This window comes from Zalophus californianus, chromosome 2, assembly GCF_009762305.2.
Source record: "Zalophus californianus isolate mZalCal1 chromosome 2, mZalCal1.pri.v2, whole genome shotgun sequence".
NCBI classification, from domain to species: Eukaryota; Metazoa; Chordata; class Mammalia; order Carnivora; family Otariidae; genus Zalophus; species Zalophus californianus.
In genome coordinates, this window is record NC_045596.1 from 58646946 (window position 1) to 58669255 (window position 22310).

Consider the following 22310-nt stretch of genomic DNA (forward strand, 5'->3'; position numbering starts at 1 on the left):
GATCAGATCCTGACAGAGGCTGATGGACACCCAAAATTATTCACGGCAGCTCGTGAAGAGTGCTAACCACAAGAGACTTCACATGGGGATGACAGACGCAGGGCAAGGATGCAGAAGAGGGCTCAGGGCTCCTGTTCCTTTAAGGCTCCCAGCTTGGTTTTATGAGCAATAGTGGATCCAGAATTAACTGTAAAATGCTTAGGTGTACTTTGTACTTTGTGGTCTGAATTGTAGCTGCTCAGCAGATGGGAATTACCCACACATTGAACTTCTGCCATTAATAATGGACTTAGCAAGAAATGAGTTCCTCAATCTTATCATGCTATTTAGCTGGCCGGAAGAAACAATTTTTTTAAGATTTTTATTTATTTGACAGGGAGAGACACAGCGGGAGAGGGAACACAAGCAGGGGGAGTGGGAGAGGGAGAAGCAGGCTTCCAGCCAAGCAGGGAGCCCGATGTGGGGCTCGATCTCAGGACCCTGGGATCATGACCTGAGCCGAAGGCAGTCACTTAACCTACTGAGCCACCCAGGTGCCCCCGGAAGAAACATTTTTATTTGATCTTATAAAACTGTAATATTCATGGACATGGGACAGCATGATGGATGGAACGGAGTTATGCCTTGCATCCATAGATAGAATGGATGTCAAATTTTAGTTGTAATAAGAGTTCTCGCTCTTGTTTTAGTAATGATATACAGTGTAATTAAGTGGATATCCGATCCCTTTCCTGGAAACCAAAAACCCTGTCCCACTCTTTGCGAAGCGATTCTTACTATTTGGACCCAATAAAGGTAAACCAGAAATACTGTTGTACAATGTGACCCAACACAAACTTCAGAAGCTGCCACATGACACGAAATAAACCAGAGAAAAATACAGCCCAGCTTAGCCTAGGAAGGCGTATTTGGCCACAGCTGTGCTTCCTGAGTTTATGTGACTTCTGCCTCATGGAGACTTGCTGAAAAATGTCCAGGGTCCAGATCAGGCAGCCACTGAACTGCATTGTGACCACAGCATTAGAAACAACATTCTATTGGGCATATTGCCATGTTTAGGAGCAGGAACCTGAGACATCTGAAAAAATATCTTCAAAGAGATGAAAAATTGAGGCAGAATAAAAATGCTAACTTGCTGTCTTATGCATTTGGTTCTCCCAGCACACATGGATTTTGTTCCTAAGGTTAAATTTGAGCTATGAGATCAACAATTTCGTGTTAGGTTAAAAAACTGAATTTAAAACTTACTATGTTTTTAATAAAATAACAATGAGTGAAGCATGTAAAGGTGACCCAGCTGGGACCATGTGCTGGGAATCAAAACGATGATCTATTTTATGGGTTGTAGTTCTGTCTACTTCCCCAACTTTAGTGCATAAAGCATGTATAATGTCACAGTTTTGCTTCCATAAAAGCGAAACATAAACTCCTGTATGTTTTTGGAAAGGGTGGAACCAGGAACTAGGACAACAGAAAAAAGTAAGTAGAGCCTTATCGCGAAGCCATTTGCCAAGACAACACGTCATTTCACGTTACTGACGTCTTCGTGACGTCTGCAAAAGGTTGCAGAATTCTCGTAATCCACTTTATCCTTCATTACTGTCAACTTGAATCCTGGAATTAAAATGGCAAACTTCTGCAGCTGCTCTCCTACCAGCCGCTACAGCTCCGGGTCTTTTTGCCTGTGGCCTCCTCTCCTGGTTCACATGAAGAAAGAAGACTGCCTTTCAACCTTTGCATAGACACCTTCCTCAGCGGGCCAAGTAGGTTCGTCACATTTCCATTGCAAATGAAGGGGGTGGGCTCCACCGTTTGAAAACAGCGAAGTTGGGAAGAAGAAGTCTATCTTGATGACAGTAAAAATGCAAACGCTGAATGATCTGGGAGCCCCGAATTTGTCTACCTCTCCTGACTTCCTTTGAAACGGCTGCCCTTTTCAAAGAGGAAAGGTTTCTAACATTTTTGGTAATTCTGCTAAAGTATCAGTAATTATTGCTGGGGGTCGGGATGAGGGCACCTGTGATTTGTTTGCTTTGTTCTCCCAAACAGTTCTATCCTAAGACCCAACTCCTTCTTCACTGTTGACAACCCATAATAAAAAGGACCTGGGAGTTGCATGAACTCCACTACAAATCTGATCAATAAGGTAATATAACCAGACGTGCCTCTCCTCCCCCACAATCGCCCCTCGGCTGCTTTTGGCCATTTTGGACTTCTGTATTTTCTGGGCATTCATCTTTTCCTGGTGAGCCCTGCAAAAACTGGCCCAGAGCCATTAGTGGGTAGAAGTGTCAGCTCCTCTCGGGTCCTCAACCCCGAGAACTCAGGTAAGAGCACAAGGATTAAAGACTCAGGAATAATTTTGTAGTATTACAAAGAAACTTGAAGTGATAGCTTGCTGGTGGATACAAAACAAAGAAAAATGCCCAAAGTGGTTTTCTTGATGATGAACTCTACTGTTGAAGAGAGGGGCTTTAGCTACACAGAATAATGTCACTAGATGTGGATAAGACCTAAAGGAGGGGATAAAAAGGGAGAGGCAAAGGAGTGTATCTTTCGTTAAAATGCCAGTGCTTCTGAAGAAAACAGGCATGTGCTCTAGATCTGACATCTGATTTTTAAGAGAATCCCTTTCTAAGGGTAAATCTCAGTATTTGAAATTTTAACCCACTAGCGTGTTTTCCAACAACCTCAGATGAGGGAAGATACTTATCTCTTCCCTTTTCCTCTAGGGTTGGGCTTTTAAGGACTTTTATGAAAAAGCTTTAAAAAAATTCACGACCTATTATTCCAGTTGGCAGCTGCAATGAGCTGCTCCCATATCAGACCCCGTTTTCTGTTATCACACGCAGCTGAATTGCTAGGGGCAGCCGAGTAGTGTGTGGACAGGGAAGAAAGAAGGAAGGAAGTCTATGCGCTACAATTGTCTTCTCTGGCCTGAAACACAGGGACATATGGTCTCTGGTTCACAGCCCTCATACTGTTCACAAATCAGCACCAGTTTTTATATTTCTATTTCAAAGTAAGGACTTGAAACTACCTCCACTTTGATGAAATAGTCCCCTTTCTTGTTGCAGCTGAATATTCTGGAGAGGACAGCTACCGGTGTGTAAATAGAGTTAGGGCTGTGAATCAGAGACCCTATTTACTTGCCTTGCTTTCTCATTTCCAGAGCCTGCCCTCATTCCTTGGTCCTGGCCCCCTTTCCATCTCAAAGCCAGCAATGACCGTTCTCAGCAGCCTTGCTCTGACACAGACTCTCCTCACAGAGCTCTCCTCCCCTCCCATATTTAAAGACCCTCGGGATTACATCGGGCCCATCTAGATAATCTATTTTAAGGTCGTTGATGAGTAATCTTAATTCCCCTTTGCCATGCAACGTGAAATATTCGCAGGTTCGGGGGATTAGGATGTTGCCATCTCTGGGAGGCCGTTATTATGTCTACAACAAGATTTAAATAGAGTGACTCCTGTCCCAGTATTGTCTGAACACCTGGGAGGCATCTCGTTAGAAATTAAAATCTGTATTTTAACCAAGATACCCAGGAAATCCGCATGGACATCAAAGACAAGCCCTGGTGTCATCACTTTGCCCCTAGATGTGAAACAGTATTGAAGGGTAGTGCATGTCAAAACACTGAGGTCCTGATTTAGTTCTCTGAGGTTGACTATTTCCATACTCATGCATGATCAGCAAAAATTTGAGGGGTTACTATGTAACAGACAATGTAACAGATGCTGGGGGTACTGCAGGGTATACAGCCAAGGAAGCCCCTGCAGTGACGGGACTTCCTGTCTGTAGGAGGAAGACACAAGAAAACAAAAGAGCAAAATCAGAAATATGCTAATTTGACACAAGGATAAATACTGGGAGCACAATAAAACAGGATCCTGTGATGCAATGCACGGTGGTAGACATGTCAGAGGGGGCCATCCGGAGGACTGCCATAGTAAACTGAAACCACAGTCATGGGAAGGAGCCAACCGTGTCAAGAGTTAAGGAGAGGGTCCCAAGCAAGAGATGCATTGCCCTGTGTGCAAGACTAAGCTTGGCATGTTTGAAGGAGAGAAAGAAGTGAAGAGTGGTTAAAGATGAGGTTCTAAAGGTCCTCCAGGCCATATCACATTGGGCCTTAGAGCCCCCTTATGGTAAGGAGTCTGTAATAGGAACCTCAGAGGCTTTAAGCAGGATGCTGAGCCTCACACTGTAAAGGGCCCTCCTGGCCGCCGGGGGGCAGTGGCTATCGGGACGGGAAATGGAACAGGCAGCCCAATAAGGAGGCTGCCGCAGTTGCGCAGGCAAGACATAATGGGGGCTTGGACTAGATGGGGAGAAGGGCTTGGCTTTTGGAGGGGGGGAGCCAGCTGGATTTGCTGCACGGCTGGGTATAGAGATGAGGGAACGGAGCAGCTGGGTTGGTATGTAGCTTGTACTGCGATCTTGCTTCTCATTCTCCCATGTGTCAAACTTTCATTTCAGGTTTGTCGAATCCAAGCCTTATACATTTTTTAAACCAGTTGACAAGTAAACACAAGTGTGCCATGCAACTCTGGTCATGATTGGAGCAGACACGGCTCACTGTCAAATAACACCCTTTGTGTACGAACAGCACGAGGCTTTTGTGCTTGCTGAGGAGGGCTACCTTGCCTCCTGAGCCCAAGGCCCCCTGTTCCTAGGGATGGGGGAAATGAGCTCTCTATTCTGTTAATTCATCAACAGCCTCTTAGACCATTGGGATTGCTACCAGAGTGTCTGGCCACGTCCCTGAGCAGGAAAGCTCACAACAGGAGCTTTCCTGGTACACAGGCGCTTTCCTCCCTCTTCTGTGACGCTGCCATGACTCTGACCACTGATTCTCCTTTACATTTGAAACGATATATATTGGGGCGCCTGGGTGGCTCAGTCGTTAAGCGGCTGCCTTTGGCTCAGGGTCTGGGGATCAAGTCCCGCATCGGGCTCCCTGCTCAGCAGGGAGCCTGCTTCTCCCTCTCCCTCTGTTGCCGCTCCCCCTGCTTGTGCTCTCTCTCTCTCTGTCAAATAAATAAATAAAATCTTAAAAAAAAAAGAGAGAAAGGATATATATTAAGTGACCTCCTTGTTTCTCTTCTGGGCATCCTCCATCTACTCCATGCTCTACACAGAGCACAGAGAACACACTGTAGCATTTGCTTTGCCTAACATACTTTTAAGAGATGTTTTTCTCTGTGTCCTGTCCCTCACCCACACTGGGTACTTTTACTTGCTGGAACTCTGAGCTCCCTCTGGCCATAAGGATTTCAAGCAGTCTCCCCATGTCAGGAATGCTCTCCCGCTCACTCTCTTAAACTAGTTTGCCCCCTCTTTGTTCAGATCTCAGGGAACGTGCCCTCCTTAGACTAGGTCTGTATTCTCTAAAGGGTCTTTTTCCTTCTGAACACTTAGCTTAGTTTGTTATCAGGCCTTCAGAACTGTGGTTCTCAAAGTGTGATTCCCAGACCAGTAGAACCTACACCACCTGGGAACTTAAGACATGGGAATGCTCACTCCAATCCAAACCTACTGAGTCACAATCTGGGAATGGGGCACTGCCGTCTTTCATGTAACAAGCCCTCCAGGTGATTCTGGTGAAGGCTCAAATTGGAAATCTGTAGCTTCAGGCATCTCTTGTTCTGTTTTTGCAAAAAAAAAAAATAAATAAAATAAATTCCATACTCATTTCTAGTACAACTTCTGGCTCATGGTATGTTCTCAGCAATTATTTTGGGAAGAAAATATAGAAAATTAAATCCTGACCTATTTTTTTTTAAGATTTTATTTATTTATTTATTTGAGAGAGAGAGCGCGCAAGCAGGAGGATGGGGCAGAGGGAGAGAGAGAGAATCTGCAGCAGACTCTGAGCTGAGTGTGGAGCCTGATGTGGGGCTCGATCTCATGACCCTGAGATCACAACCTGAGCCGAAATCAAGAGTTAGGTGCTTAATGGACTGAGCCACCCAGGTGCCCCCTGACATATTTTTAGAGGGGAAAAAAAGTCTTTCACCAGTGTCACCAACTGACATATCCAGAAATTCAAGTAAATTCCATAAGTTAATGTATTTCTCATCTCTGAATTTTGATTTTATCAGATTTTCTATTGAAATATTTTCAGTGTATCTTGGAGAGATAGATGATCTTATTTTTTAGCTGACCAAAGTGATAAAATAGGTAAATGTGGACTAAGTAAATTTTATTGGGAATAACGGTCATATTGGTATGCTTCATGACTGTCAATGCTCATTGAAAAATATTTGATATAAAGAAAGCTTAATAAATGACCTTTTTCATGTATCTGGGGGAACATTATTGAGCATTTTTTGACATAGTAACTAACGTGATATCCAATTTTCATAATGAAAATTCCTGTTGTTTTCATTAGGTCATGAAACCTAATAATGGAAATGTTAAAATAAATTTTTGGAAACAATCCTCACATAGAAAAAAATTTCTCATGTTTAAAGGAGATGGTCCCAAACAGGTCTTGAACTTTTGGTCCCTGATTTATTTTAATATCCTGGCTCCTCAAAACAAATATATCAGGGAGGGTTCTCTTATCCTTTGTTAAAGACAGTCCAGTGGACTTCAGGAGAGTGGTGCCCTCTTCCTAAGCCTACCTGCAGAGCACGCTGGGGCACGCAGTGTTTGCTCCAGTTCCTCTGATCGAGAGAAGACCCTGGCCATGGAAACTGGGCAAACATTGCCCTCTGGCTCTCCTGGCCAGGTAGGAGCAGCCTCTAGAACACTGGCTCTTTGTGCTGAATTTGTGCTCAGAGGTGCAGGTGGCTGATTCCTTTGTTTCAGCAAAGGGTGCCTGGGCAACATGCTTGGAAAAAGACACTGTTTGGAATAATGCACTTTTGGCTAAATGTTATTACATCATGCTAATTAAAGCTATTTACTGAGGCTGGGAACGCACACATGCCTGGTGGTCTGCCACTGCAAGGGTCTGTGTTAGATTCCCAAGTAGGAGAAAAAGTTACCATTCTGAGAATGAAATCTGATCTGCATTCTCAAACCGGATTTGAACCTTTTTCAAGTACACGGTTGGCATTTACTCACCTCTAAAGTTCCCTGATTTCAGCCTAGGACCTGAAGTGAAAGTACTTTGAAAGCAACCAGATGGAACCATTTTTTTAAACTCAGCTCACTTAGAATATTTACCATGTGTCGCACCAGAGCAGTGATGACCCCAGGCAGTCAAACAGCAGCTGGAAACTTAGTCATTTGAGCATGAAGCTGACTTCTGCCAACACCCTTCACCCAGGGAAATTTCTAAACTCAGAGAATTCTCATTCAGCAGTAAGACATAAATGTTATATTGCTGCTACACTATTAATATCACGACCTCTTATTTTATTGATCATATGTAGCTCTCAAGAAATTGGCCAAAATTTCCGTTAAGCAGGTTCTATTTTCCTAGTAATTTCCATTATTTTTCATGTATTTCTGTGCAGGGAAACAAAAATCCCTTCATAAGCTTGTAATTTCTGTCTCGTTCACCTAGTATGGAGTGGGAGCTGAACGACTCCCTGTCCAGAGAATAAATGATTAGAAGTGTTTGGTAGATTTGTGACACGTTGGGTATCACAGGTGGTCAGTGGTATTCTTATAATTTCTGACAACTGACAACTCTTTATAATTTCCCCTGGCTTTTGTTTATTTCAGGTGGTCAGAAGTTCCCAAACGTTAATCCCTTCCTCCTCCTGGCAGTGGTTCTTAGACTGGAGTATGCATCAGAATGACCTGATTAACCCAGGATCTGCAGTGTTACCAAATTGTCTGATTGGGGGGTGGATGGCCCATGGACCCCATTTTGAAAAATGCTATCTTTAAGTCTGGTGTTTGTGTAAGTGTTACAATATTTTACTTTACCACCTGGAGCTCCCATTAATAAGTGGATACCGGGGCCTGAAAGGTGCTCTGGGTTACAGAAGGTAACTGATCAGTCCTCAATTTGGTCAATTCAAAATATGACACAAAATAAGGGTCACTAGAGTCTCAGACCCTTCCCCTCCCCCACCAAAATGTGGTTTCATTGTCTCTTCCGTCAAAATATATGCAGAATCTGACCTTTTCCTTTTAACCTCCACTACTGCCCCCTAGGCCCAAGGCACCATCATCTCGACCCTGAACTATCAGCTCCTTGATAATTTCTCTGCTTCATCCTTGTCCCCCCTTCAGCCTGCTCCTAACACGACAGCCAGACTGACCCAGGTACTCATGTGCTCAGTATCCTTCAGTGGCTTCTCCTGTCATAAGTGGGCAAGCCGGAGTCTCACAACGGCCTGTGAGATCCTGCACGCTCTGGCCATGGTGTCAGGAACCTCAGCTTCTGCTGTCCTTCCTGCTTCGTTTCCCCACACTGGCTTCCTCCGCTCTTAGAGGCATGCACCTGCCTCAGGGCTGTGACCCTGCTGTCCCCTTCGCTCCCAGCCAGCTACCTGCACAGCCTGTTCATTCACCTCCTCCAGACTTTTCTTCTAATGCTACCTCCCCACTGAGGCCTTCTCGGGCCATCTGGAAGGACATCATGACTCCCTGCTGTCCTCCCCTAGCCCTCATTATTCCCTTTCTGCTTTATTTTTATTCTTCATACCTTTCGGCATCTAATTATATATATTGTTACTCATTTATCTTACACAGTCACTGTATCCCCCTTTTAGGAGGTAACCCCATGAGGCTAAGGGTTTTGTTGGGCTCATTGTTGAATGCTCGGGGTCCAGAAGAATCCCTGTCCACAGGGAGCAGTTAATAAGTACTTGAGGAATGAATAGATGGATCCACTGTCTTCTACTTTACTCTTCTTCTCACCTCGTATAAGTCATATGTATCCTCCAGGTGTGACTCTAATTCCATTTTGGACCACAGTTGTTCTCTCTGCTTTCCTATGGCCCAATCCGGCATCATTTACATCCATTTCCCTCTGTCATTTGTTTGGCTTTGTTCCTCTTCCTGGTGAGACATGGGTCCTGTTCCAGGACCCCTTGGTTTCTTTTTTCTTACTATGTCGTCTTTCTCCTCATCTGCTTCTGCTCCAGCTTAGCCAACTCAGTCCTTAGCTTTACTCTTAGAGCTTTCAAGTCCCTGCTCTGTTGTTCCCTAACCAATATAATAAGATGCTATTTGCTGCAAGAAAACAACTGTGGATGTCCTGTGTGTTGCATAACCGAACATCAAAAGGGACACAGGGAAAATGAAGTTTGTCCTGAGGAACGAGGGAGGGAGACAAGAGGAGAGAAAACCCTGTTTGCGGCCCCCGGACTGATCCTTTGGCTGTATCATTTATGAGGAGCCTGAGGCGTCTACTTGAGGTTGTTCCTGAGAATTCTGCCAACTATGAAAATAGAAATTTAGCATTTAGTGAAATCAGACCACTATTTAGGACATACGAGTGACTGTTCCATGAGAAGTTATGGGTTAGCATCTTTAACTATATTTATTCAAATTCCTATTCAATGTCTCCACCGTTGATTCATATTATTGATTTTTAGGTCATATATCATGCTCAGAATGACATGGTGTGGGGGCAGAATCTACAAATGACGATGGAGCAGCATAACACGTAATACAGGCATATAATTACCCGGTAATGAATGTCCTCTCATTAACGAAGATCCACGAAGAGTGCTGGTGAGCCATCACAGTCCTCGTTTCCCCTTTTCTGAGGTCATCTGAGGATACCCTAAGACATTAGAATAATGTTACTGGTATATTCCTGTGATGCATTCAGAAATGAGTTTCTGACTTAAATTGAAATGCTTTGTCATGTCCCTAGCATGTAAATGTATTTCAGGAAAATTTTTAAGTAGTGTTTCATACATGGGCATGAGGGTTGGGTTGGGGAGGGGAGGGAAGGAAAGAGCCTTCTCTCTCTCTTTTTTTTTTTCCCCACGTGCCATGGATCTTATACTCTGTATGTGAGCCACATTATAGATGTCATCGTATTTAATCCTCAGACCATCCCAGCAAGGTGTGGGTATTCTTACCTGTATTTCTGACACTTTGTAAGTAATGGGACAGATCATTAGAAGCAAAGTCTAAATGTCTTAAGACCTCTACTTTTTGCTTTTCACCAACATTGTTTTTGCATTTCAGAAAGGTTAACAGATTAAAATCTTTGATTTCCTATCAGTTGGTCTGTTCTAAGATTCTTTTCAAAGACTTTTTCTATATCTAAGGGAAATAAAATGAGGATAAGTGAGATGCCCTCCAAAACGTTCAATGGTAAGAAACTAAGCTCAGAGTTCAGAGTTATAACTACAACTTGCTTTGAGTGAGTTTCCAAATGGCAGCCTCTAAGCCTTCGTTTCATAATTGTTCACAAAGTGACTTGTTTGAGAACAAGTAACAATGTATTCTTTGTTCTCGCCCCCACTCCCCCCATCTAAGTTTTCAGAGGTTTGGGTGTTTTCCTCTGTTTTTCTTACTCGATATATGCTTTTGAGAAAAATCCATTTTATTTCTCATGATATACTTCCCATTTAAAATTGAAAATTATATTCTTCACATAATTTAGGGAAAATAAGTAGTAATAGAAGAGGAACATAAACTTTAATTAAAACAATCGCTAAAGAAAAATGGGCATAAAGAGGGCATATGAAAAAATACTAAATGAACCAGAAATATATCACTTGACATACGGTCTTCCCCTTGGTAATGAATTTGGGAGGCGGACAGCTATGCAATAGAGAGATAGGGAGAGAGAAAGGCAGACAGGATAGGGTGATATTTCTAAGAAAGTACGATACAAACCACAATGCTGGCCCATGATAAATGCAAATGATTTGCAAATTTGTAAGTGAAACCCTGGATCAAAATTGTGCTGAAAATCACTTTCCAGTTGGTGGCTGTATCAGCTACACTTTTGGTAATGAATGTATCCAATATGGCTAAATTTGGCATAACTCCAATTGGAAATCCTATTTCTGAATTTTTAGTATTTGATTTGGAATCACTCTCAGGAATTTTTTTTCATTTTTCAATTTATCCACAGTTCTGATACCACCAGGTTTTAGTGATGCACAAGTTATCTTCCTGTTCTATCTTTCTATAAATGCACAGATGTGCTCAGGATGTTTGAAAGTGCTGTTTCTTGGTGCAAAGGTTACTTTTTATTGAGACATATAAAAAGGAGGGGAAAAAAAGGAGAAACTGTATAAGGAACTTTGCCTGGCTTGGAATGATGTTTCTGAAGCCTTGCTGGGTTTATATTTTATAGTAAAATTTCCAGAAATTTATGAAAAAGTATTAGATGTCTTGCTGTTATCATATTTTTAAAGAAAATTTCCAGAGACTTGTGAAAAAAATTTTCAGTCAGTTTTAAACTTCTGCTTCCTTAGCAGTTCAGTGTTATTTTCTTTAAGAAGATATTAAATTCCCAAAGGCTTCTACAATCCCCCAAAAAGGCATTTTATAATCATTGAAATGTTTTGTCAACGTGGGAATACAAGATAGCTAAAGTAGAAAAGAAATCCTAGGGCAACGTTTGGAGATGTGCAGAAAAGAGGAAAATGTACTATGCAAACGAAAAAACTCCAGAATCACTGTCCCAAGGCAAGGAAGGACTGCCCAATTTGGTAAGTCTGTTTTTACAGTATTTCTAGAACGAGTTCTCTCCTATATGAGTCTGTGCAAAGGAAGACATTTCTTCTGTTGCAGCCACTCATCCCAAATTGGCTGAACCCTGCCCCAGGCCTGCAAACACAATTTTAACTTTCCAGGCAGCTAAAATCAAGCTCTGACTCGCAAGTGTTGGTTAAGTGTGACGTAACATCCTTGAAGTCTCCTTCGGGCTCTGGAAACTGTGGTTAGACATGAATAACATCCTCCTTTATGTCTTCATCTAAATGGCATTAGGGTGTGACCAGAGATTTTAAGTGTAATATTTTCTAGTCATTCCGTTTTGCCGAATTAAATATTTAATTACTATTGCTTCAAGCCTACAGAATCACAGGGGATATCACCAGGATAAAAAGTTGGGCTAGAGAGAAATGTTTAATTTTTTATTAAAAAAAAAAAGAGGGGGAGGGACTTCCTCCTTTTCCTTCCAAATTAGCTTAGTTTGGTTCGAGTAAGGTGTTTAGAAGGCATTGCATGTCCTCTTTCTCCAGGAGAATAGCAATCCTCCCCCACCCCATCACCCAAAGGAAGGAAAAAGGAAAAAGAAAGGAAAGCTATTTTCACAAAAACCCTGATGCACAGTCTTCTTATAGCACGTTATTTGAAACTATATAATCTATTTGAAAGCTATGAGCACATCTGGCCCGGCAGATTGTAATAGTCTCTAAGCCGAGTGCTTGGCTAATTTCCCTTTATGCTTTTAGCATTCTGACCATCACATCACCTGCTTGTTCACAAACCTTCCTGGGCTCTCATTCTTAGCAAATACCATCCAAGTCTCCCAACCTGACATTCAGGTTTTCTGCAATTCCACCAACACTTACTTTTCCAACCTGAAAATTGAAGCTTTTCTCAAATACCAGGCCTACTAATCTAATGGATCTCAAACCACTGGGTCTCTTCTCACGAGTTAGTTACCTCACACAAGAGGGCCCCTGTCACCAGAGGCTGAGGTCCAGATTTCTGCTTCTTCCTCGTCTCTGCTCAAGTGGGACCTTATCAAGTCTCTCCATAGCCTATTACCTGCACCTGCTGTGATGCCATTTTCTGCTTTCCACCTTATACTGCCATTCTTGATTTATACCTTACTTCTTTTTCTACTCATATCTTCTTGCTCAAAGACTGGTGCTCCTCTAGTTGGGCATATATCCTCTTTGATAGCTCATCATTGGAAGGGGGTCTCAAGGAGGACTCATGCTGGAAGGGAGAGGAGCTTAGCCAACCAGGCAGATTAACTCTGTGTAGGTCAGAAGTCACACGGGTATTTTAGGATGCCTTGGGACAAAAGCGTCGCATGTTCCACAAGTCCGACCAATCCCAGTTACTCATTCATAGGATTTGGCCTGGGCTGTTTGGTTCTACAGCCCTTGCTCTTGCTTCTAAAACTGGAGTTTTGCCCCTAGACTTTGTCATTCTAATCACCCACAAAAAGGGTTATTGTTGCCCCCTAGTGAGAATCCCCCAGTGGTGACCTCATTGTCCAAACACTACCTTCTCCTGGATCCCAATTATTTACCATCTATCCTTTTAATTTGCCCCTCCCTGCACCTCCCTCCCACATTCCAGTGGCCTATGTCTTGCCAAATGGTTCATTTTCCTTCCTCATTTTCTCGGCCTCTTAGCAGCACTTGACAAGGTTGATTGTTTCCTGCGTTTGAAACCCTTTCTTTTCTTGAGGTTTTCAGACAAAGCAGTAACCACAACAACCTTGCCTTGTTTTGTTTTGTTTTGTTTTGTTTTGTTGCTGTTTCACAGGTCTCAACATTTTAGGTTCCTCTCTGGAATCCTCTGTACAATCATGGAATGCTGGCTTGTTCTACTAGTCCATCCTCAGCTATGTCCTCTTCCGTGTTTGCCCTTTCTCCCAGGTAATTGAATCCATCTCTAGCCCAATCTCTCTGCTGAGCTCCAGACTCCCAGACTCATGTCGATATCTACTTAGTCTCTACTTGAACGTCTAGCAGGCATCTCCATATCAATCAACATGGCCAAGACATGGCCACAGACTTTCTTCTGTTTCCAGAATTCCCTCCTCCACAATTCTTTCCCATTTACTCAATTAGGCACCATAACTAAGACTCAGTTTTATTTTTTTCCTCTTTCATTATAACCAGATTCCAATCCAAAAGTAAATCTTACTGACTACCTCCAGTATGTCACCTGAACCTCAAAAGCTTTTATTTCCAATGCTACCACCCTGAGCCAAGCCATCATCGTCATCTTTCTCCTGGATTTCTCCATCAGCCTCATGACTAGTTTCCCAGCATCCACGTTGTGACTAGTATTCTCTTGCACACACAGCATCTAGGGTGATGAATTTAAAGACTGAACAAATGCCATCATCCCATGATTAAACACTTGCAATGACTTCCAAGAATGAACTAGAATAAAATATAGCCTCCTTATGATGACCCACAAAATCCCATCAATCTCTGGAGTATTCATTCCCTTATTTTCCCCATGGATTACATTTCATCTATGTTGGGGATTTTTGCTGGTTTTCAGTCACTCCCTAAGCTCATTCCCATTTTTGAGATTTATACTTGTTGCTCCTCCTTGGAGCACCCTGCCCTGAGCCTTTCACATCTGTTTCCCATCCTGCCAATCTCAGGCCAAGTATCTCTTCTCTCAAAGGCTTTCCCTAAGCAAGTCTCAGTCAGCCACTACCACATGATTTCCATTTAGGTACGTAACAGCATCTGAAAGGATCTTATGTATTTACATGCCTGTCCTCCCCAAGCACAACATGAACTTCTTTGGATCAGGGCTTTTTATATTTACCTGTGTTCATCCAGCTCTTAGAATTTTGCCAGGACCATGGAAGGAATTCAATTCATATTTGCTGAGTGGCTGACTAAATGTAAAGTTGCAGATGTGGCCTGAAGGATTTATTGTTAGTATAAAGTTTTCTTGACTTCATAGTTAACATGATAGATTTGCTGAGACTAGAAGTTGGGTATGTATTGAACTGCAGAATCACCAATGGAAGGTTCTTACAATCACAAAGTGCCATTGACAGTAATGGGCTGAAAGCCATTGCAAGAGCTTTCTGGTTAACTCCCTATTTGTATTTATAAGAAAATAGCTCAGGTATCATTAAAGATCCCAAAACATTACTGTGGAATTATATTGTCAACCTGTGAGCTATGCTGAAGCAAGTCAGAAGATTTCAGATGTGATTAAAGGATTTCAGAAGCCCTTACATTATTTTTCTGACCTTAGGAAGGAAGCCAGTTAAAAGGAATTTATGGAAAAAAACAAAAACAAGATAAAATTCTTGTTCGTGGGCAATATATGCTAACTGAACAGGAAATAATATTGACCATATAAGCAGTCCAAATATCTGAAAGGTAAAAATGTAATTTGATCCAAGTCTCATTTGATTATTAATTGTCAAGGTGAGAGATAGATCTGTGAATTCAAACAGTTTCCCCTCTCCCGTTAACCATGATTCATAGCAATTTAAAACCTGGTAGGACCTTTGTGAATATCTTCTAAATTATAGAGATTTGGTAGATTTAAGGGTCAGAGCTAGTTTCCTCAAAAGGTTTAAGAGAAGGACAACAGAGGTCATGACACACAGAGATGAGGATTTATGAAAAAAGGAAAAATGATAATTCTAGAAGCCTAGAGGTCTTATGTTGGGCATTCACAATTAGTTTGGTAGAACATAATAAACTATGCCTTGAGGAGGAAGGTAGTTGTTACAAATCTATGTACTTAACTGGAAGAGTGAATCATATAAGCTCTCTGGTCCTGAGGCCAGAGTTTATTGACTTAGACTATGTATGAAATAAGATTATTATTCAATAAGTTCGGTTATTTGTTTTTTTCATTTTGTCCAGATAGAACTGAGCTCATGGGATAGGAGACCAGACAGGTCAGCAATCCAGTCCTGGAGAAATAAATAGTCCCAGAAGTACTAGGTAGGTCTAAGCTCAGATAGGCCTCAGTGGCTCAGCAGGGAAGGGCAGAGACGAGAAAAGGAGACTCAGTCTAAGCACACAGACGAGCTCAGGAGCCTGAGAAGGCAGGATCAGACAGCACCAGCTCACTGAGACCTGAGCCCCGTGGAGAGCATCTGTGCTTGGCCTCCCCCTGCTCTGTATCCTGCCTCGACGGGCGCATGCCTGGACTGGCTAGTTACCAGAAGATGTGAGGAGAACCCCAGCCCCAATGAACTCAGATGGGCCAGTCACCTAAAGTACCTTCCTGTGCCCTCTCACGGATTAAATGTTTACTTGTTTAAGAGAGGAAACTTGGTTCACTCCTTTGTGTAGTCAACAAAGGGTTCATGAGCTCCCTCTCTGGGCCTGCTCCTGGTGCTAGCCCCAGAAGGGAAGCCTCTCTCTGGATCGGCAGCCCCTTATTCCTGGGGCCACTGGGTGCATGAGGTGTCAAAACAGTCAAAATCTCTCAATGAACTGAAAGAAAACAGGTGCTAACGTCCCAAGATTCCCCAGCCGAAGAGAGTTTCTCCTGCCTCTGAACTTTCCCAGTGAAACATCTGCGGCTTCCTCATTTCTCATGATTTGCTGCTTTCTCTCTCTGACTATATTTTACTTTACTGAATTTAACTATTCCTCTCGAGTAGGATTATGGCTTGTTTCATTTCTGTACCTCCCAGAGTGAGTGTATGGATGCAAGTATATAGGGAAAAACATATGTAAAAGAATGAATATATTCAATATAGAGAGAGATATATTAAAATATTAACCATAAAACTGAAAGCCATGAAATCATGAGTGATAATTATCTTCTTCTTGATTTCATATGTTCTTTCTAAATCATACACAATGAACACATCTTACATAACACAAACCATAAAGGTTACTAAAAAAAAATAAAGAATGGAAAATAACACATTGGAATAGCAAATGTGTATTTAAATTATGAAGTAAGATTATATTCAGGGCTGTACACGTGGAGTTTTTTTTTTAATATTGTTTTGGCCTGAAGAAGCAATGGGAAGTTACAAATATGTATTCAGCTCCAAAATAGAGATGTTTCCTCTAAGCTCTGACCAGGAACCTTGAAGTTGAGAAGAGCAGATCTACATACAATTATATGACTTCAAGGAAATGAGAAAAAAAAAATCGGTAATTCTATCCATTATCGAATTCTTAGTAAAACAGGAAAAGAATCCAGAGAAGTGTGGTTTCTGGGAAACATCCGGCTCCATATTTTCCTAAAGAATTTGCCTCATTCACAAAGATGGTAAAAGTGGGAAACCGGCATATAAAAACTACCACTTTATTAAGTGGTATGTGTTGCAATTGGGAAATGTTTGTTTTGAGATGCAAATAAAAATGTCTTACAGTGCTTAACTTTCAGACAGGACCGGACAGGATATGGCTCAAACATCCAGACATGTCACTCCCGCCAGTTCCAGTGGAACCCCGTGTGAAATGTCACCCTTTGCTATTCTAGTGCGTACTGACAGGGCACTAACGCAGTGGCTGGATTCTCCCCAGAGCGTCCTCAGGGCACAGAAGCTGTGGCAGAAGCACTCGAGCTTGCAGCCACCTCAGGACTCGAGGCACCTGGCCACCACTCAGTCTGGGAGGGAGCTGCTCAGTCTGCCAAAGGCATCTTCTGGAGCTGCTGCTGTGGTCTAGCCCAAGGATTCTCTGCTTCATCTAGTTTCCAAGAGGAAATTCTCAGCTTGACTTCCCAGGGACTGTGAATCATTCTTCTTGTTTGTGTGTTGGCTGCAGAGGGAGCACTTTCTGCTTTTGACCCCATTTGCCAGGCTCCAGGATGATGACAGAGAATTGGTCCTTCAGTCATCCCGGCGACTAAGATTGCACTGTCATCACTTAAAAAGGAGACACCTTCACATTCAACTACTGAAAGCAGTAGCATTAGTCCGCTACTTGAACTGAGGTTATGAAGTGATGAAATCATTATATCTGATAGCTTTGAAAGACATAGATGGATTTCTGCAACAAAACCTAACTCTCTCTAACACTAGACTTCAGGGCAAAGAGAGAATACGCAGAAATTCTTTCTCAGAGGTTGTATTTCTGATTGACCTACATTTAAAAATTTTTTAAAAATCTAAACTTTTAAAACAAATATTTAATTCCAGCATAGTTAATATATGGTGTAATATTAGTTTCAGGTGTACAATATAGTGACTGAACATTTCCATACAATACCCCATGCTCATCACAGCAAGTGCACTCCTTAATCCCTATCACCTAGTTAATCTCCCATCCCCCCACCCACCTCCCCTCTGGTAACCATCAGTTCTCTGTAGCTAAGAATCTGTTTCTTGGTTTGCCTCTCTCTCTCTCCCCCTCCTTTGTTTGTTTTGTTTCTTAAATTCCACACATGAGGGAAATCATATGGTATTTGTCTTTCTCAGACTGACTTATTTTATTTAGCATCATACTCTCTAGCTCCATCCATGTCATTGCAAATGGCAAGATAAAAATCAAGCTTTTATAGGAAGCCCATGTATCTCTAATAATCCCAAATTCCCCATCTTCAATGAATCTGTACAAGTAAATTGATGGTTAGCATTAGATTTCTATTTCAATGAAAAGTATAGGATGCTTCTTAATTAGGAAGTTAAAAGTTAAAACAAATATCAAATATGAAACTTTGAATTACATATTTAAAAAACATGTTACATATGTGTTACACTATTTCCAATATAATTGGGAAAATTAATTTTTTCTTAATCATTGCTGGTTATCTCTCTCTCGATGGACCAAAGCATTTAATAGTTGATCATAAAACGTACACGCATTAGAAATAGTAGAGAAATATATGTATGCTAAAAGAGAATTTAACTACAAAGACTTAACACATTTATGTGGTTAGATAAATTAATCTCAAATTAATCTCAAATACGGTTAAGTAGATTTATCTCAATTGGGGCTACTGTTTGTTGTGCAGACATACACCATTAAGAAGTATTATATAACTTGGTGTAAGAAGTTCCAGCCATATCTGTTCAGCATAAAGGAATATTTTGTCTTTGAAAAACAGTTAGTGACTACTGATACTGTAATTTATTTTAAATGGATGAGATTATTTTATAAATTTTTAACTATAAACACTAAACACAATAAAACCCCATAGGACAATAACATAGTAAAGTTCAGTTTGGTTGGCTTTAGAATTCTATCCACAAATATCTAGTCAATATCCAATTATAAGTACATTGGAGAATTTCAAATCTGCAGTTTGAAATAAGGATCCACTAAAACAATGATGATATTAAGCCAGGATCAACTGTAAACCATTTAAATATATATTAATGACATGAAAAGATAAAATGTTGTCAATGAAAATACTTTGCTAGTCGAAACTTCTAAGTTTGTCCCCTCCTCAAATTTCTCAACATTAATAAAACTAACAGCAACATTAACAAAAGGGCCCTTTATTTTTTTAAAGATTTTATTTATTTGAGAGAGATAGAAAGCACATGAGAGGGGGGAGGGTCTGAGGGAGAAGCAGACTCCCTGCTGAACAGGGAGCCCGATGCGGGACTCGATCCCGGGACTCCAGGATCATGACCTGAGCCGAAGGCAGTCGCTTAACCGACTGAGCCACCCAGGCGCCCAACAAAAGGGCCCTTTAAATAAAGTTTCATAAAGTAAGGTCACTTCCCTATACTTTTAAATTCAGAGGGAAGACCAACAAAACACAGGTATCATTCTTGTATGTTTCTTGTCCATAAACACAAATGAAAGTCTGTAACACTTCAACACAAACAATACACGGTCATGGACTACATGGTCTATTTTATCAAAGTTGTTCAAGGGCCATCTGTCTTATAAAACTAAATGTCATGCATTCCACAATATGGGGTTGTGTGTAACTCTCCTACTACAAAATTATATTTTCTGTTTAGAAATAACAGGTTAATATGAATGACTTTTCCAAAGTAAAAGTGATTGAGTAACAATTTTGCATTTGTCACTTTATGTACTCTGTTCAAAAAGTAGCAAGAAGCCAGATAATTTCACTGCCATTCATAGAGGTAATGTTTTGCCCATTTGCCATCTGCTCACATCCTAGACCCACTTTCCGGAAACCAGTCTACCTTTACCACCTTCACATGGTCTGGTCTGGTCTCCCCAGCTTAGCTCACCCTCTCTGATCTGGCCCTTTTGGTGGAGCTTATTTCTTAATGCTAACTGCAGGTACCACTTATAGAATTCTTGCTATAAGTCTTTAATTCCCATCAAAGCCCCATTGGCATATCTTGGTATGCCAACTGAGTCTTGCTTAGGTGAAGTAACTTGCTAAGGGACACACCAGTAAGTGGCAAAGCCAGGATTTGAACTTCGGGCTCTCGTGCTTCAGAACTGCTATCCTTAACTCATGGACTCCCATTTAATTATTTATAGTCATTCATTGTTTGGTGAAGTGTTAAATAATATCAGAAATCCTCTTCAATTTTTAGGGGGATATGCCTCTGTAGCTTTGTGGAAATAAATAAAAGTTTAGCAGAACCCTCACTTAAAAGTACTTTCAAGCCCGCTGATTCAAGAAAAAGGGGCTGTCACGCCGGAGCTAGTATCTTGGTGAGGGTAAGTGCAATTTCAGATAAAGCGGTCATTGCGCTATTTCCCTTGAGGAAAGGGAGAGAAGGGCTTCGGTGGCCAGACTTACCTCCAAGCCCTTCCCTCCTCCCCACATGCTTACCTTGGTCAGGAATGGGTATTCCGAAAATCAAAAGGAAAAGCCATGTCCGGGTTTCAGGCTGCACACATTCAAGTTGGCTGCCCATGAACTCTGCTTTCTAATAACTTGTCCTCAACCTGACCTCAGGGGGTGGATGAAAGGGGTTCTTTTCCCTACCCCCATTTTTCACCTGTGATTCTCACTGGGACCAGGAGAAGCCTTTGTACCTGAGTTACTGAGCTGAACTTGCTCCGGAGAGTCTGTTTCCCTGCGCTCCGTCACACAATTACCAATTGCGACTGTTAGGAAAAGGCAGGGCTCACTCACCTGCCGCTGAAGTCGGAGCCAAGTGCGGAGGAGGGGCGGCTCGAGGCTCTGCGCGCGGTCGGCTCAGGCTCTGCGCCTGGCAGTGCCCCTCCGCATGAACATCAAGCCCAAGGAGCTGTTAATTATTACCCCTATTCGCCGGAGCAGGGAAGTGTTAGAAACCTGAGCCACTCCCTGTGCCTCAGTGCATGTTGGGAGTGTTTACTTTCTTTCTTAGTAGCAGCTGATAGAAACCCTCCTTTGCTCTCTGACACACATCTTGAGACGTGAATGGACATTAACCACGGAATTGGACTGACTCTAAAACTGACTTCTACTCTCTATCCAGATTACGGATGAGTAGTCCATAAGATATGACGCTACCTAGGAATGAATGCCGCTATTCACGTCTTCCTTTTAAAATGTGGTCTTTGAATTAGAAATGTCTAATTTTCTTTCCTTTGTCCTTATGCCGCCTCCTTTCCCTGCCAGCACCTTTTCACCCAGAGCGGTGATTCTCACACCTCAGGGCACCCCAGAACACTGTGTAACTTGCTGAACCTGCATACCTCTGGGCCTCAGCACCCAAGAGACTCTGATCTAGGAGGTCTGGGGTAGGCTGCAGGCGCCTGTAATTTTATAAGCTGCAAAGAAGAATCCGGTAGACATCAAAGTTTGAAAACTATTGTAATGAAGTACAAAAGAGGAATTGGATAACAATTTAGTTGTTAACGGACTGAATTGAATTTGGGGACTTTGCTTTTCCTCAATACCTCCAGTTTCAAAAAGGGCCCCAAAGACTTAGAGACCCTCAAATGACAGAGGCTGTGGGAATACAAAGTGCTTTTGTTTGCGTGCGCACATATGCGCGCGCGCACACACACACACACACACACTCTCTCACACCCGCTCACACACTTTTTAGTATCACTGTTCATTTATCTGTTTCTCATGTGAAGCAACTATTGATAATTCAAAAAAGATGTTATCTTTACAAGTGTAAACTCTAGAGCCCTCAAAAGAAATTCAATATAATTTCAACAATGAGTACAGTAAGCCGAACTGATTTTGAGTTCAAATGTTAAAGTCATAGACTGATCATTATTATAGATTGGCAGGTTACCTGTTCGATAAATATGGTGTTTTAAGGATTCTGTATGTTCAAGAGGTCAGACAGTTTATCTATTTAACTGGTGCGTAAAGGTCAGGAGTGACCGGCTTTATCATGTTGGAAGGTTATTTTAATAAACTGAGCAGAATCATGGGGCGCCTGGGTGGCTCAGTCGTTAAGCATCTGCCTTCGGCTCAGGTCATGATCCCAGGGTCCTGGGATCGAGTCCCGCATTGGGCTCCCTCCTCGGCGGGAAGCCTGCTCTCCCTCTCCCACTCCCCCTGCTTGTGTTCCTGCTCTCGCTGTCTCTCTCTGTCAAATGGGTAAATAAAATCTTAAAACAAACAAAAAAAACTGAGCAGAATCAAGCCAATGGGCTTATTAGATTGCCACCAAAGCTTCTACAACCTCATATATGAGGACAGTGTAACTTGGGATTACTTGTGGGTGTTCACTTGATTAGTTGGCCCCAGGACCACCTGCCGTGTGAACTGACCTTTGAATGATGACTAACAGGACCTGCAGTGTCTGTGACCCCCAGGTACCAGAACTTCATTGTCTAAGTTTATGCTCTTCCTCCACTGTCTCCACTCTATGGGGCTCATTTGCCTGTTA

General features: G+C 42.0%; 1 protein-coding gene and 1 long non-coding RNA gene across 7 annotated transcripts in view; one reads left to right on the forward strand and one right to left on the reverse strand.

Annotated features, from left to right (window-relative positions):
* Nucleotides 1–20739, reverse strand: part of RASSF6 (Ras association domain family member 6) — a 48445-nt gene extending 27706 nt beyond the window's left edge. Inside the window, exons 1-2 of one of the 4 annotated variants that reach the window (XM_027599042.2) lie at nucleotides 20606–20739; nucleotides 9600–9698 (exon numbers count right to left, since the gene is read on the reverse strand). In XM_027599042.2, the coding sequence (XP_027454843.2) occupies nucleotides 9600–9655 (56 nt within the window). In that variant the 5' untranslated portion in view covers nucleotides 9656–9698; nucleotides 20606–20739. The other 3 variants (XM_027599044.2, XM_027599043.2, XM_027599045.2) reach the window with 3 other exon arrangements.
* On the forward strand, nucleotides 486–17792 carry LOC113924797. 3 transcript variants are annotated; one of them, XR_003520805.2, is made up of 6 exons: nucleotides 486–1767; nucleotides 2050–2146; nucleotides 7682–7862; nucleotides 9508–9646; nucleotides 13391–13503; nucleotides 16970–17792. It is a non-coding gene; the product is annotated as an uncharacterized LOC113924797 (long non-coding RNA). The 3 variants fall into 3 exon arrangements; XR_003520803.2 differs by lacking the exon at nucleotides 13391–13503; XR_003520804.2 differs by lacking the exon at nucleotides 13391–13503 and having other exon boundaries at nucleotides 486–1763.
* Nucleotides 20740–22310: the final 1571 nt, after the last annotated feature.